The sequence below is a fragment of the Sorex araneus genome, chromosome X (genome assembly GCF_027595985.1).
Source record: "Sorex araneus isolate mSorAra2 chromosome X, mSorAra2.pri, whole genome shotgun sequence".
Classification (NCBI taxonomy): Eukaryota; Metazoa; Chordata; class Mammalia; order Eulipotyphla; family Soricidae; genus Sorex; species Sorex araneus.
Window position 1 is genome coordinate 241,269,041 of NC_073313.1, and position 16,622 is coordinate 241,285,662.

Consider the following 16,622-nt stretch of genomic DNA (forward strand, 5'->3'; position numbering starts at 1 on the left):
CACCCCCATCCCACCCCATCTCCACCTGTCGGTTTGACAGGGACTTGGCAGTGTTTCAGTGGTTGCAGCTTAGAGCTCATCTTTTCAGTTTCATCGAGTCTGTGTTTTGGATATGTGGCTGTATCACACACTCATATCACCCCAGTATAATTGATGTCCTGATACCTCTTCACTCATTACTTCCCGTTCTCTTCTCCCCCCCACTCAATTTCTTTTCTTCTGTCTTTCTCTTCTCTAAACACTGGGGTCAATGGTGATCTAAGCCATCCCCCTTTCTTACAGTACATTTCCTCATCCAGTATTCTGTGTACCACAGAGAAGTGAGATTGTCCTTTGTCTTTCTTCTGGCTTAGTTCATTCAACATGATACCTTCCTGTTCTAGCCAGGTTGCAGCAAATTGCTTGATTTGATTATTCGTTGTAGCTGTGTAGTATTCCATTGTGTACATATGTCACATCTTCATAATCTGTTCATCTGTTGTTGAACACCTAGGTTGATATAATACTTTAGCTATTATACTGAGTGCACCAATGAATAATGGTGTGTGTATGTCCTTTTGAGAGGGTGTTCTTATGTCATGGGAATAGATGCCCCACAGTGGAATTGCTGAGTCATATGACAGTTCAATTCTAAGTTTACTCAAAAGTCTCCATACTGTTTTCCACAGGGGTTGTACCAGGTAACATTTTCACCAGCAGTGGATGAGAGTTCCTTAAATCTTATTCTTAGGAATAATTTTGTATCTTCTAAAGCATGAGGAAATTAGAATTTATAAAATTGGTTAAAACATCTGGACCTAAATGTATTTTTTTCCCTCATGCTTTTTTATCTTAAATAAATATTTTTATTTCCAAAAGCTTGTAAAATAGACAGTATGATATTCTGGTTTGATATATTCTTCACTATAGTTCTAGGAGAGTTGTACAGTTAAAAATTTTTAATTAAATGGGGCTGGAGCGATAGCACAGTGGGTAGGGTGTTTACCTTGCATGCGGCTGACCCGGGTTCAATTCCCATCATCCCATACTGTCCCCTTGCACCGCCAGGAGGAATTCCTAAGTGCAGAGCCAGGAACCTGGGAATTGCTGGGTGTGACCCAAAAAGCTAAAAAAAAAAAAAATTTTTTTTTTTTTAAATTAGGTATTTCAAGCAGTGTTTTGAGCCGTTCTTGGAAAGCTAGCAAGAAGAACCAGGAGAATATAGTCAAAATCTTGGCTTCTATAGGCCTTTTGATTCAGCTTTCCATTTTAGGAAAACATAGGGCATATAGAATTAAGTTAAATGGCACTAGAAGGAAACAGTCCATCAGATCTGAATGTGGGATATTATCTAGGACATTAGGACATTTAGCCGACTGAGGCTGTTACAGAATAGAGTATTACATAAAAAGAAAAAGTTATGGAACCTGCTTTTGATGGGAAGAGAATAAAGAGAATAAAGTCACATTGTCCCTTGGTATGAGGAAGAAATGTTTAACCAATTGGGAAACAATTCGATAAGTTTGAATATGAGAAACTATAGGGAAATGTCCTAAGAGAAATCAGTTGTGCAAGTGATTGATAGTTATTAAGTCTAGACCGAGGGTGTATGAGGTTTTCTGTGTGTTTAAATTATTTTCAAACACAGTTGGGGACAATCCCTTTGGAATTTGTATATGCATACATATAAGCTTTAGTATAAAAAAGCCACTATATTTGCCTTGTATGCAGCCTACCCGGGTTCGATCCCTAGCATCCCATATGGTACGCTGAACACCTCCAGGAGTGATTCCTGAGTGCAGAGCTCCCTGAACATTGCCAGGTGTGACCCCAAAAAGCAAAAAAATAAAAGTAAGGAAAAGAAAAAGCCACTGTACATAAATACTTGCATATATGTATGTATATGGTGACTTTACAAGCTTTGTCTATATATGTTTAGTGTGTGTGTGTGTGTGTGTGTGTGTGTGTGTGTGTGTGTGTGTGTGTGTGTGTACATATACTGTCTTTGTTTGGGGGCCACATACAGTGGTGCCAGGGGCTACTTCAGGCCCTGGGCTCTGGTGACCATGCAGGACCGGATGGACCCAGCCTTAACTGTGTTGAGCAAGCTCTATCAGTTGAGTTAACTTCAGCTCTAAGACACGAGACTAAGTGAATAACAATAAGTGGTGTTATTAATTTCTGTGCAGAAATAAAATGCAACATCAATTTTTACTAGATTTTATTGAAATTGACACATTTGAGTTCTGTAAATAAAGTTTTCTTCTCTTTCTTTACTAGAAGGATGAGCATATTGGCTCATAAACATTGACTTTTGAAGTTGTTTTTTTTAATATATGAAGTCTGCTTGAAGATTTTTGCTAAGCAGGTTTGTCTTAAAGGCCTTAAAAAGAATTGTGGTTTAAGTTGCCTGGCAGAAAGAACCCCATTTGAACTTCTCTTGGTCACAGAGCTAGAGTCATGGGGAAGTAAACAAGTTTCACTTGTGAGAAAAAAAAAATGGAATATTTGAAAGCTAAAAAAGAACACATTCAGAATGTTTTCTGTGGTCATTTTAACGGTAACCATTTGGCTGTGTTTCATTAGAATATTTGAAAAGCAAATTTTTAATTCAAAAGCTAATGAAATTCTTTGAGTTATATTTTTGTTGCCTATCTATGCTACTCATACCTTATATCCTGAAATTTAAAAAATATCTCTTATTGTTTTATCAGAAACTTCTCTGGGTACCACCTTACATATAGGCAGAGTCATTGTTAAGTAATAGAGTTATATCTGAGAAAAGTATCTTCTTTTTTTTTTCTTTTTTGCTTTTTGGGTGATGCACAGGGGTTACTCCTGGCTTTGCACTCAGGAATTCCTCCTGGCGGTGCTCAGGGGACCATGTGGGATGCTGGGAATTGAAACTGTGCTGGCCTCGTGCAAAGCAAACGCCCATACCCACTGTGCTATCGCTCCAGCTCCAAAATATCTTAACTTTTATAGGTGTGTCTTACAAATTCTTGAAAATCTCAATTTTCATAAGCTGGTTCAGCTTTCATAAGGGAAAATGAGATGTTCAGGATAATGAACAGTCCTGTTCCAAAGTTTTTTTGTTTGTTTGTTTAGTGGGGGCGCTTGGGCTATCCCTGGCAGAGGGCTTTCTCCTGGCTCTGTTCTTGGGGACGACTCCTGGCAGTGCTGAGACCACAGGGAGACCAGGTTGGCCACATGCAAGGCAAAGCCTTAACCCCTGTACTGTCTCTCCAGGCTTGTTTCAAGGTTTTAATCAAGTCCTTCATTCAAGTCTATTAAATTTAGAAGGACATACGTGTAACAGATATAAAGATGCACCTTAGAGCTTTCTTGAATTGCCCGGGCAGTGATGGGTGAATATGAGTAATGGTTTGTGTGGGTGTGCTCTCGGTGTAATTATGCTTGTTACAGTTTCTCCTTTCCGTCCTCCTCTCTCTGCTTTCTTCCTGGTATGCACAGAGTATTTGATTTCTGACAACGGAGGACAGCAGCTCTCAATAAGTGACGCCTTCATCAAAGGTAATCTCTCAGAATCTTTCAATGGGAGGGGGGTCATTTTGCTTATGGAGGTATACCTAAGGCCTGGCACAATGATTGGCAGACGACAGGCACTGGAAATCTATGTGATTATTTCACTTATAATCACATCTGTAGTGACATACTTCATGGGGAGTGATTTTAAGAATGTGGTACTTGAAAACAATGAAAGGGCTTTTAAATAAAGAGGCATTTTAGGTTTAGTCCTTTCCTGTGTCAGTGGATGTTGGTGTGTGTATGGTCCGGGATTGTCAGACACGTCAAGGTCCGGGGGCAGGGCTCATCCGACTGAGGATGCTGCTTGCCGTGAAGAGCAGGAAAGAGAAGCAGAGAGTCTAAAGCACTCTGGGGATAAAGGAAGTATGCAGTACAAGCCTTTTATGACTCCATTCATATTTATTGTGTCATTAAAGAAACACTTAATTAGCTCCTGACATTCCACCGTCTAGACCTCAGATAATGGAAGTTTCACATGTAGCACAAAAAAGTTGGGTAACCTGGAACCAGGAAGGCCCCTTCTTGATGATTGCAAAACTAACAGTGTTTATAAGTTCACCTTGTGCTTATTCCAGCGTCCACACAATTAAAATGTGTGGTTTGAGTCCCTTACATGTTATGAAGGCTTGCTTTATTATGTAATCTGCTAGGCTGTTTCGTTGGAAATTTTTGGCTTTAAATTATAGTACGAATTAAAAAATGTTAAAAAACATAAAGTTTATTTAAAAAATAAAGTGAATGGTAGACATTTTCTCTTGTATCTTATTCAGTTTACAGCCAAAAATTATTTTATGAATGTTTTTTATGAAGCATTTGATACTCTTATTATTATTATTAATTTTGTGGTCTTGATTCATTTTTACCCTTTCTAAAAATGTCAGGATTTTAAAACAAATTTTGTGAATTTTATAAATTTATGAATTTTTGCATATTAAAAATATTTCTTCACAGTGTTTTTGAGTGGGTGGGTTTGCATTCATTTTATAAAACTTTGTTAGAAAAGCCTTTGTTCCAGTATTTAAAAATAAATGTTGTCAAGGAACGCCTGATTAGATCTTCTGCACTGTCACATATTGCTTCAGACATACTGGAACTGGGCTTTTTCTCTTTTAATCCAGCACCCACGTGTCATATGTTGTTCTGTTCACTTTTCAGATTTCTGTTGAATACCATTTTCAGCTAGTGATTTCACTGGGAAAATTAACACTCTCCTTTTTTTTTTTTTTTTTGGTGGTTTAAATATGCCCAAAGAAACAGAGGGACAGTATAAAGATTTGACTTTACTTGCTTTTCAGAAGTTGAATTTATAGTCCTGCAATTTGACTTTTCACCGTTCTGATTCTTGCAAACATTGAAGAGCCAACTCAGGCTTAATTCTTTTATTTATATATTTATCCAGTGCCTTGGTTTTTTTTTTTAACACCAAAAATTTGAATTGGTTAACTTAAACAATTGACAAAGAGGAGTGGGTAGTTCCTCAGTCTATGAGTAGATGGTGTCAAACTATAATGAAGAATATTCTCCCTCTCATGCCTTGCATAGAATCCCTGTTTAATCGTCGAGTAGAGGAGAAACCCAAAGAACTGCCTTTCACCCCTCTGGGCTGGCATCATAACAACCTGGAGCTGCGGGAGGAGAATGGAGAGAAGCAGGCCATGGAGAGGTTGCTGTAAGGCCACCAGCTTTTTTCCCTTTCCCTTTCTCCTGTGAGCCTCACTGATGACTTTCTAGGCATGCATTGAGTTTTTCCTTATAAATCCTAAAGTTCCCTGGGAAGCAAGTCCTGTTTCGATGCATTTTCCTATAAAATAAGAGTCCCCCTGTGTTTGTCTGTCCCCATTGTAATTTAGGTGTCAAAATTACACCAAATCGAAGGGGTCATCTTCACGAAAGCTGTTCACAGATTTGTTTATGTGCAGAATCATTAAGGTGCAGCTGTACTGAAGGACTATCACTTACGTGGGAGATTTTGATCTGTGAGCCGTAGCTCCTCTCGATGCTGATAAATTCTCTGTAGACAGCTTGTTGTTTCTTTAGAATTGCAGTTTCTGGCAATATTAACTGTGTCAACTTCTTGTGACATTTTTGTAGTTCAGCTAATCATAATCACATGATGGCACTACTCCAGCAGTTGCTCCATAATGAGTCATTGTCACCATCTTGGAGGGACATCATTGTGTCACTAGTCTGTCAAGTTGTTCAGACAGTCCGACCTGATGTCAAGATCAGGGATGACGACATGGATATCCGTCAGTTTGTCCACATCAAAAAAGTGAGCTCTGCTAACGCTTTCCTCATGCTTGGAGCTGGTGGTGCGGGCCTGACTATGGTGTATGTCTTCACGGTGATCTGAGGGAACATTGCCATGAGGGTTGCTCAGTGAGGAGGGGAAGCTTTTTCTCTCTGATCTGGGTCAGCTGTCCTCTTAGGGTCATGGGGAGCCACTCATCAAAGTCACTGCTGATGAGATGGGGTGACTGAGGTGTGGAATGCCTCGGGAACCCAAACAGAGTTCCTCAGTTCCTTCTTTTCTTGCTTTTTCTCCTTCACCCATTATGTATGAGAAGGCCCATTCCCACAGATTACTGTGACTGTTCTGAGGAACAACAGTACGTAATTTATTTAGATAGTAATGAAATTCTCTCAGTATTTTTGACCTGATAATGGTTTTGTTTTGTTTTGGGGCCACATCTCAAAGTGCTTGGGCCTTATTCCTGGGTCTGTGCTCTGGGATCACTGTTGGCATGACTCGGGGAACCATATGGGGTGCCAGGGATTAAACCCGGGTTAATTGTTTGCAAGGCCAGTGCCCTACCCTCTGTACTGTTTCTTCATCCCCTGATAGTAGGTTGTTTTTTTTTTTTTTTTTGGCTTTTTGGGCCACACCCAGCAATGCTCAGGGATTGCTCCTGACTCTGCACCCAGGAATTACCACTGGCAGTGCTTGGGGGACCATATGGGATGATTCGGATTGAACTCGGGTCGGCCACGTGCAAGGCAAACACCCCTGTACTATTGCTCTGGACCCTGGTGCTAATTTTCATGTAGCACCAGTTTATTTTTTCGTCAAGTGGATACTTTACTTTAGAATACCAGACAGGACAATGACAGAGTACGAAGTGGAAGAAAATCTAAGAAACCATTATTGGTTGAAAGAATAAGCTCTCTCCTGACTTTTTTCCTTCTTGTTCTTATTTGATTATATAATAAAGTAAAATTGAAAGTAAGTTAAGTGTATCCACCTGACTGGATTATGAGACTGCATCATTGAATTTTATTTTTTTCTTAATTGCTTAAATAGATTCCAGGTGGAAAGAAGTTTGATTCTATGGTTGTCAATGGATTTGTTTGTACCAAGAATATTGCACACAAAAAGGTAATGTGATTCAGTTCAACAATGAGGTTCATCAAACCATGGCTCTGCCGAATGGGCAAATTGGGTTACCAAATCATAGAAGAAAAAGGAGAATGGCATTGAGAAGCAACAAAGGACAAAAATGGATTGATTCATTGAGTTTTGGGCCACACCCGACAATGCTCGGGAGTTACTCCTGGCTCTACAATCAGAAATTATTCCTGGCGGGCTCAGGGTTGGGTTGGTGGGGGCGCTAGAGACATCTTATGGGATGCTGGGGATCAGACCCTGCAGGTTGGCTGCATCAAGGCAAACACCCTACCCACTGTCCTATTGCTCCAGTGCCAAGGACAGAACTTTGTGTCTGCCACAGAGGCAAATATTTGGAGGTCGGGGGAAGATGTTTCAGAACTGATGATTTTGGGTTTGGATAACTCAAATTCATCGGAAGGAAGAGGGAGAGGGTGAGTTATACTTCCAGACCAGCAGATACTGATAACTGATCCTGCCACATCAGGTTTCTCTGAGAGACTGGAGTTCTTCCAGAGGCCTAGGATTTTAAAACACTTGAGGTTAAGCTGCACAACTTTAGCCCTGCCTTTCCATTGCCAGCACAGAGGAGTGGGGTGTAGTGACGGATGTGCTAAGGAAACTGGAATCTGAAGGAGAAAGACAGGAAGACAGGGAATGGCTGGGGGCGAGGCCAGAGTAAGCAGGCCAAAACTTTGTGTCCCATGGAGGGTCTGGAGCTGCTGTTCAAGGGCTGCTGGTGGCCACAGTGTTTGGCAGTACCAGTGCTCCTGATTCACAGTGCTGAGTCCTACGCCCGCCTCTAGAAATGCTCATTCTGGAGACGTAGCTGAGTAGGAGGCTGAGGGAGAATGAAGACAGGGAAAGGGGCTTGCTTTTAACGTAGTGCCAGGGCCCGTCAGTATTGTGTTGGTCCTCACTCCCTGAGAACGTTCTGATCTCTAGCCGTCCTCGTAAACCTTGTCAGGCTTCAGAGTCATTGAGGAAACTTAACTGAAATAGCAGTAACCTTGGGGGAAACTTGGTAATCGCGAGACGTTAGTCAGACATCTGGCTTGAACTCCTGAATGGAGGAGCTACAGCCCTGTGTTTCCTCCTTCGAAGCAAAAATAAGTAAATTGCTTATAAGTAATTATAAGTAAAAGCCTCCTCAAATTTTTAAGAAATCATGAACAAGCAGAAGTATTGTAGCTGCTGTTAATTTCATTTTCATGATCCACAGTCGTTATTTCTACAGAAATACTAAAATAAAAGAAGTAGCCACTGTTATTCGCTGAAGAAATCTTATAAATCAAATGAAATGTTCTTTGTTGAATCAAATGCTAGTGTTCCCAGAACTGAAAATGTTATGTGGTTATGGTAGAACTGCATGCATGAATGGCTGTCTTGCACCACTTGCCATATTTAGAGACTGGCCATGTTTGGTATTTAATTTGTAGTTACTTTTAAAAAAGCAAAAAACCCTTGCATGCAGTTCCCCAATGTGGAGGTTTTGTTTTCAGTAACATTTACCAGTTTGGAGTCTATGCATGTGGTAGAGCCTATAACTCATTTTCAGGATTCAGGCTATTTTGCCTGTGTCTTTAGAAGTCTGGTTGGTTTTTGAATATATTATATATTCTTTTGAGTATTTGCTTTTGGAGATGATTTAAAGTTTTCTTTAAGTTCTTGTTACTTAACCTGATTGCCAATATACAGCTACTTGGAAATTTATTCTGTTAAAAAGCTGTCCAAGGAAGCATTTTATCTTATTCTTTTTAAAATTTTTGTAAGTTTGGGTAATAAAACTTTTTAATTTTTATTAGTTTATGGTCACAGTAATCTTTATATTATGGTTTTTATTGGTTTTTAGTTTTTATTTTTAAGCCAAACCCAGCAATGTCCAGAACTTATTCCTAACTGTGCTCAGGGGTCACTCCTGGTAGTACTCAGGGGACCACATGTGAGACCAGAATCTAACGAGGTTGGCTACGTGCAAGGGAAGTGTCCTACCCACTGTACTATTTGTCCGGTCCTTGTTTATGGCTTTGATGTATTAAGTAACTGCACCCCCCCCTCAAAGACCCTAAGACACCCTCAACCTCTGTCTCTGTATCATCTCCACTCAGCTTCTCCCCCACTGCTTGGTAATTTTTATTTTTATAATCTAAAATTTAATTTTATTAATTTTTATTTTTATAATTAAAAAATCCCTAATTTTTGATGGGATTGAAATCAAGAAAGCAATACAAAGAGAAATAAAACCAGGAGCTATTTTTTCCCAAAGAAACAGGCTCGACAAGAACCTTAGCTAATTTATCTATGAAAAAGGAATTTTCATAACCCAAGGCCAAAGTTTGTGACTGTTGGGTGCTATCTCTTCCCTTGTTTTGTCTCTGTAGTATCATGAGTGAGATCATCTGATACTTGACCTCCCTCTGACTTACTTCACTTAGCACAGTGCCCTTCAGTTCCGTCCATGTAGCGGAGAATTGCAAGATTTCATTTTTCCTGCAGTTGCTTAGTGTTCCATTGTATTTAGATACCACAGACTTCATCTAGTCCTCTGTCACTTAGCTTATTTCCATACCCTGGCTATGATACACAGTGTTACAATGAACCATTTTGAATGAATGATTTTGTATTAGGGGCAGATGACAAGGCATGAAGTCCCTAGGTTACAAGGAAGCAATAGCCTTATTTTTGGGAGAAATCTTCTATTTCCCATAGAAACTGGAACCCGTGGGGATTCCTGTCAACAGTGAATGAGAGGGTTTCTTTTTGACCACTTTCCTGCCAACACCGGTTGTTTCCAGTCTTCAATATGTGCTGTTTTAACTGTCATTTGAATTTCCAGTTTGTGTTTGTGTTTCCCCCGATAATAAGTGCCAGTCAGTATTTTGTGTGTATGCCTCCCGGCCACTTGTGTGTCTTCTTCAAAGAAATGTCCCTCCCTATTTCTTGATGGGATTGAAATCAAGAGAACAGTACAAAGGGTAAATAAAAGCAGGAGCTGATTTTTCAAAAGAAATAGGATTGACAAGACCGTAGGTAGCTTATCTATGGAAAAGGAACTGGGTGCATGAAGTGGCACAAGGAACATCTCTCCAATAATGCAGATGGGGAAGCTGGATTCGTGTCTCACACCATACACTAAAGATAGTTCCAGATGGATTAAAGACCTCAGGATGAGGCCAGAATCCATGAAATATCTATCATGAGGAAAATATTGGCAGAACTCTACAGGATACAGACTTTAGAGGTGTTCTCATTGATTTGTCTCTTATGGCAAACATAACAAAGAAACAGACTAAAATTAAAAGACAGTCTACTGAATTGGAGAAAATATTTGTGTTGCATACATCTGATAAAGTCTATAATGTCTGAGATATTATATATACACTCCAAAGTTCAAAAAAGCAAGAAAAAAGAAAAATAAACTAATCATTGGTCAGGAAGCATTTTAATTCTTTTCTCCTTCCTCTACCTTTCTTGAATTTTAGAAAGTCCGTGATTCAAAATAGTTGATTTCTGAACTAAGGGTGTAGCTCAGTGGGTGAGGGCTGAATGTGTGAATCCCTGGATTTGATTTCCAGCACTGTTCCCCCCCCCCAATTGATCATCTCTGGAATTTATGAAATGGCCTGTCTTCTCGCTCCTCTTGCCCCAGTCTAGTGCTTGATACGTCTTTTTGCAATAATTGAAATAAAAAAGTAGTTGAGTATAGAGAATTTGATGTAATAATAGCTTCTCGTGAAATCGCTTTTGGAGATTTTTGCCTGGCTTAGAACAAATAATGAGACTGCCATGAAAGAGCTAAATGGGAGTAATACTGATGTAATGAGAAAAATCTGGTTAATGTAAGAGGATTTATGAACAGTAGAAATCAGTGATGTAAGGAAATCGCTAAAGAGCAAACGTGAAAAGACTTAACAAACTTCATTTCTTTGTAGATGAATTCGTGTATCAAAAACCCTAAAATCCTTCTGTTGAAATGTTCGATTGAGTATCTTTACAGAGAAGAAACCAAATTTACTTGCATCGATCCTATTGTGCTTCAGGTAGGAACTTTTTCTTGGTGATGGGCATGGGCTGGAGGCAGGCGGGCAGAGGACAGTTGGAGCCACATCCTGATCAAGGGCTGGTTCTGTGCTCAGGAGTGACCCCTAGCAAAGCTTGGAGCTCTCTGGTGCCAGGTATTGAACTGGGGTCAGCTGCAGTGTAAGACAAGCTGCACATATACTCTCTGGCCTCCATGTGTAAGAATTTACTGAGATATTCCTTACTGGGGGAATGTGTATATCTGTGATGCTTACAAATTCTTAATTGTTTAAGAATAACATTTATTATTTATTTATTTATTTATTTTTTTGGTTTTTGGGTCTCGCCTGGCAATGCACAGGGGCGACTCCTGGCTCTGCACTCAGGAATCACTCCTGACCATGCTCAGGGAACCATATGGGATGCTGGGAATAGAACCTGGGTCAGCCGCATGCAAGGCAAATGCCCTACCCACTGTACTATCCAGCCCCAATAACATTTATTCTTCATAATATTACTCGTTGTTCCAGTTGATGAAATTTGACAGGCAGATGAACTTGCTTGTTTCATTCAAAAGATTCTGATTCTAAAAGACATTTTTTATATATTGTACTTTAGAAGATTACCAGAATCTCAGTGACTCAGTATTTTAGAGCTTCAAAAAAATGGACTAGACACATGACATTAGGGGAATATCTGGAAGAAAATGTTCAAGTCCATATCCTAATTTTTCTTCTCATCAGGCCAATGGTATACTTGAAGAGATGTCTCAAGTTCTTAGAGCTGTCACCTGGTTTTTTAACATAGAGTATTCTACTAAAATGCCTTCTAGAAAAACAGTCATCATATATACAGTTTGTAAATAGGAAGAATGACAGATGGAAGTTTAATTGTTTTCTGTTGTTTTTCCTTAAGAGAGAGGGCCCAGAATAGCTCCAATAGGATTATGACTTTCAAGTATAAAGACAGGTGGTCTCAGCTCAACTGTTAAACATGCAGGAGACTTTTGGGCTCTATTTTGTGGAATTAAAGACTAAATTCCTGTGTTTAGGATCCTCTTCCAGAAGTACTTCCAACCCAGGGTGCCTCTTAATAGCTCTGCCTCTCAAAGCTCCATTTCCAATTAACACTGTTTCTTTTGTGCATTTTAAATTCCCCTGGAGGCAGCCTGCAGCTCTGCCTCACTGTCTGTATGTTGTCCAAGTTCTCGCTCAAGTTACCAAAGATTATTTTTGTTAGTCCTATGAATATGAACTCTCATAGACTTAAGTTTTCATTCCCAGCCATTTTTCTTCCGTAAATACTGTTAATTTTAATTTGTGATCATTCAAAACAGGTGGCTTTTAGGAATGTGTATTCATGTTAGAGCAGAACCACTTTATACTTGGTTCCAGAAATATTTAGGAAAGATATTACTTGAAAATTCATCGGTAATGGTAGACTCAGTGACATGAAACTGAAATCATAAGAACAAAGAGAAAAAACTGAGTTGTCTAAAAGGCACTATATGCTTTGTGAAACTTTGCTTAGGTGCTTAGGGAACTTCGTTATCAAGAATTGTTTTCTCTTAGACTCAGTGATATATTATTGATACTACATTATATTATTGAAAAGGATTTTCAGACCAGAGATTATATGTGAGGGAGGCACTTGCCTTGGATCCAGACTACCCTCTTTTCATCCTCAGCACCACTGGGGATGGGCTCTCTCTGCCCCCAAAGGATTTTCTGCTAGAGTTATACTGTCCTTTCTGGTTCTAACTTACTATACTTTTCAGTGGAGGACTATGATATTTTTCTGCTAGGGGTTTTCTTTGTGTTTGTGTGTGGTGGGGGGTTGGAAGGTGAGGGGATTGGGCCATACCCACTGGTGTTAGGGCTAATTCCTGACTCTGTACTCAAGACCACTCCTGGTGGCATTCCAGGGACCATACATGGTGCCAGGGATTGAACCGGCATTGACTACATGCAGGGCAAGTGCCGTCACCTTCCTACTATTTCTCTGGCCTCTGCTAGGGGTTTTCTTAGTCTCACTGAGGTGCCAGAAATCTTTCACAGGAGTAGGTCACAACTACATTACATTGATTGTAGGACACAGTGGATCATTGCAGTGATGCTTAAATGTGTAAATTCTGTTTCCGAATGGATGAAATCCTGTATTTGTTTATATTGAAGTTATACTTAAAAGTTGTGTACTTTGTTTTGACCAAATTTTTACAGTCAGGGAAGTATGCTTGGGAAGTAAAAGGTTTTTAATACTGAAAGCATTTAAAATATCAGACAGGAGTTTAGTTTTTATTCCACAATATAGAGCCCAAACTGTTATAAAACCTTGTATGTATAATAGTTGAGCTGAGATCATTTGCCTTTCTACTTGAAAGTTAATATCCTGTTGGAGCTATTCTGGGCCCTCTTTCTTGAGGGAAAACACATAGAAAATAAACCTCCATCTGACATTCTTCCTGTTTACCAACTGTGTATCATTGTTATTCTAAAGGGCATTTTAGTAGAGTACACTATATTAAAAACCAGGTGACATTTAAAGTTAAAAGTAAAGCTTTTAATTTGGTATTTACTATTATGCATTTAATAAATACTGTTTAGTTCATAAAAGCAAAAATATCCACCGGTGCTTTAAAGCAATTTTAATGCTCCTTTAACTCATGCTGTATTAATGTTTTCATTTGGATCTGATGGAGGTATCTTTTCATTTGAATTTTGTCTCCTTTTTCTTTGTCCCATCTAATGTGGAATAACTGATTAAAGGAGTAGACGTTGGGCATACAGACAGAAAAAGAGAAATAACAAACTAAAGGCAAGGGAATAATTAGCCTGCAGCTTTCTTTGTAGTGTCTTCACAAATCTGATGCTACCAGAATTTTTGCTCTCCCATTCTTCTCTTCCAGGCTCATGGTTTACCTCTGATTCTTTCCTTGCTGAGCCTGGCCTAGACCTTCTTACTGAGTATACCAGGAGCCAGATTTTTTTTTTTAAATCAGCTCATTCTTGCATAATGGAGTTAATTCAAGTGATAGAGCATGTGCTTAACAAATACAAGGCTCTGACTTCGATTCTGGCACTGGCCGGCTCCCAAGCACTACTGAGAAAAGGTCATCAACTGATTCTAATGGTATTTTACTGGAGCCATGCAGTAAAGTCAGTTAATTGCCTTGCACACAGCCAAGTTTGGTTTGATCCCCAGTTACCTCTAAGACCCCCCCACCCCCCAAACCCCATCTAAGCCTCCGCAATCGCTGAGTAGCAGGAGCCCAGAGTATACCACCTAGTATGACCCCAAAGCAAAAACAAAACAAAATTATAATTCAGGGGCTAGAGTGATAGCACAGTGGATAGGGCATTTGCCTTGCGCGCGACCAAACCGGGTTCGATTCCCAGAATCCCATATGGTCCCCCAGCACCGCCAGGAGTAATTCCTGAGTGTAGAGCCAGGAGTAACCCCTGTGCATTGCTGGGTGTGACCTGAAAGCAAAAAAAAAAAAAAAAAAAAAGATTACAATTCAGTAAGCAAACTAGAAACTTACTACATTTTTTTCCCCCCTTTTGGGTCATACCTGGTGATGCACAGGGTTTACTCCTCGCTCTGCACTCAGGAATTACTCCTGGCAGTGCTCGGGGGACTACATGGGATGCTGGGAATCGAACCTGGGGTGGCCGCATGCAAGGCAAATGCCCTACCCTTTGTACTATCGCTCCAACCCCCAACTTACCACATTTTAGGGGGAAAAATGCCATTTTATTAACTGGTGGGGAAATTTTTGAAGTGTATAGATTTCTATAACCAGAACCTAATAAAGAGAGAAGACTCAAACTCCCTCGCAGGGCAAGTTCATTGTTGGGATTAGCTTCATTGTTGTTGATAGCAGTGACCGTAGGTACAGTGTTACAGTCTTTGTTGTTTTGTTTTGTTTTTTGTTTGGGGGCCACACATGGCAGTGCTTGGGTCTTATTCCTGGCTCTGCGCTCAGGGATCACTCCTGGTGGGCGTGGGGGACCCTATGAGGTGCTGTGGATTGAACCTGGGTCAGCCTGCCTACTGTACCATTGCTTCAGCCTCATGGATGCAGTCTTGACTAGGAAACATTTCAGGCGTTTTGCATGGGGTTGACAGACTTGCTCAGCTGCTCATGTGGAGTCCAGACATTTTATAAAACAGTTAATCACATTATCTTAACTCTGGTTATTACCATATTTGTTCATTTTGAAAATTACCTTAATTAACCATCCTGTTTTAGCTGTTCTACGTAGCATATACTCTTTTGGGAGATTGAAAGTAGGAAGTCATAAAGTAGCATTTTGTGTGGGGAATTATTTATTCAGATACCAAATAAGAGCTAGTCCTGTTGGTTTCAGAATGTGAAAGGGGATTCTTTAGTGACATTGAAAAAAACTGAGAAATGAATTTTATTTGGGGAATTTTTGTTGCCTTTGGATTGTTGACTGTTCTTCAAAGAAAAATTAGTATATTAGAGAGTGGAATGTCTCTTGAAAAATCTTTCCAATAGAACGGTTTATGACAGGGATGGTTGTGTTTGAATTAATTTGTTATTTATGGATCAAGATATATTAGGCTAAGATGAATAATCGTAAAGTGTCCTGATATTTTAATGTTGCTAGAATAAAGTCTCTGGTTTTTCTTCTTAGGAAAGGGAATTCTTAAAGAATTATGTCCAGCGAATAGTTGATGTTCGACCCACTTTGGTTCTGGTTGAGAAGACAGTATCTCGGATTGCCCAAGACATGCTGTTGGAACATGGCATTACTTTGGTCATTAATGTAAAATCAGTGAGTGTTCCTATTTTTTCGTGTTAAAAAAAAATTAGCGTTTGTATTTATATGAATGTGTGGGTGAGTAAACATGTCTTTTAGTTATCTGTTTCTTTGTTGATTATATATATTGCAAATAGGAGGAACGGATGCTATTTTATTAAGGCTAGAGAATATAGCCTGGAAAAAAAGCATGCTTAATTATAATACTGGTTATAGAGGTCTTTAAGATTAGAGGTGTAGTAGATTTTAGTTAATAAGTATTGTTTGTTACACCTTCATTTTGTGGAATTTACAAGCAGAAAATTTTTCTACCTTGGAAAGTAATCATGTTCAGAGTAGATCCCTATTCCAGAAAGTTCTTTCTACCCACAGTGTTGGGTATGTTGCATGTTGCTTAAATGCCTTATGTACATTATTAATGAGTATGGTTTGTTTAAGTAAGCACATACCAATTCTTATAACCTAGAAATTAAAAGTTGTAATGCCACTAAAACTCAGAAAATTGATCACGAGTGTTACAATGTTTACTTTATTTTTCCAGATTCAGTTTACCAAGGATTTTTATTTGTGTCTAATTTTGTAATGTAATATTTTTCTGTGTTCTAGCAAGTTTTAGAACGAATCAGTCGTATGACCCAAGGTGATTTAGTAATGTCTATGGACCAGCTCCTTACAAAACCACATCTGGGCACTTGTCACAAGTTTTATATGCAGATGTTTCAGCTGCCTAATGGTGAGTGATATTTGGCATAGATTCATCTGAGCATGGGTCCTTGAGAAAATTCATCAACTTATCAGAACTAACTAAGCCAATGGTCTTTCTAAGTAAGAACTGTCTGTTATTGTGGTTAAATGTGAATTACATTGTGGAGCAAGGCGAAGGGCCCTGGAGCAGATAAGGC

The 16,622-nt window shown here is 39.4% G+C and overlaps 1 protein-coding gene across 9 annotated transcripts in view; it reads left to right on the forward strand.

Annotated features, from left to right (window-relative positions):
• PIKFYVE (phosphoinositide kinase, FYVE-type zinc finger containing) overlaps positions 1-16,622 on the forward strand; it is a 98,563-nt gene that overhangs the window by 38,731 nt on the left and 43,210 nt on the right. For 7 of the 9 annotated variants that reach the window (XM_055120438.1, XM_055120441.1, XM_055120439.1 and 4 more), the window contains 7 exons: positions 3,454-3,513; positions 5,071-5,197; positions 5,620-5,800; positions 6,830-6,904; positions 10,846-10,953; positions 15,595-15,735; positions 16,327-16,453. In XM_055120438.1, the coding sequence (XP_054976413.1) occupies positions 3,454-3,513; positions 5,071-5,197; positions 5,620-5,800; positions 6,830-6,904; positions 10,846-10,953; positions 15,595-15,735; positions 16,327-16,453 (819 nt within the window). Of the gene's footprint in view, positions 1-3,453; positions 3,514-5,070; positions 5,198-5,619; positions 5,801-6,829; positions 6,905-10,845; positions 10,954-15,594; positions 15,736-16,326; positions 16,454-16,622 lie in introns of those variants that run through there. The other 2 variants (XR_008627234.1, XR_008627235.1) reach the window with 2 other exon arrangements.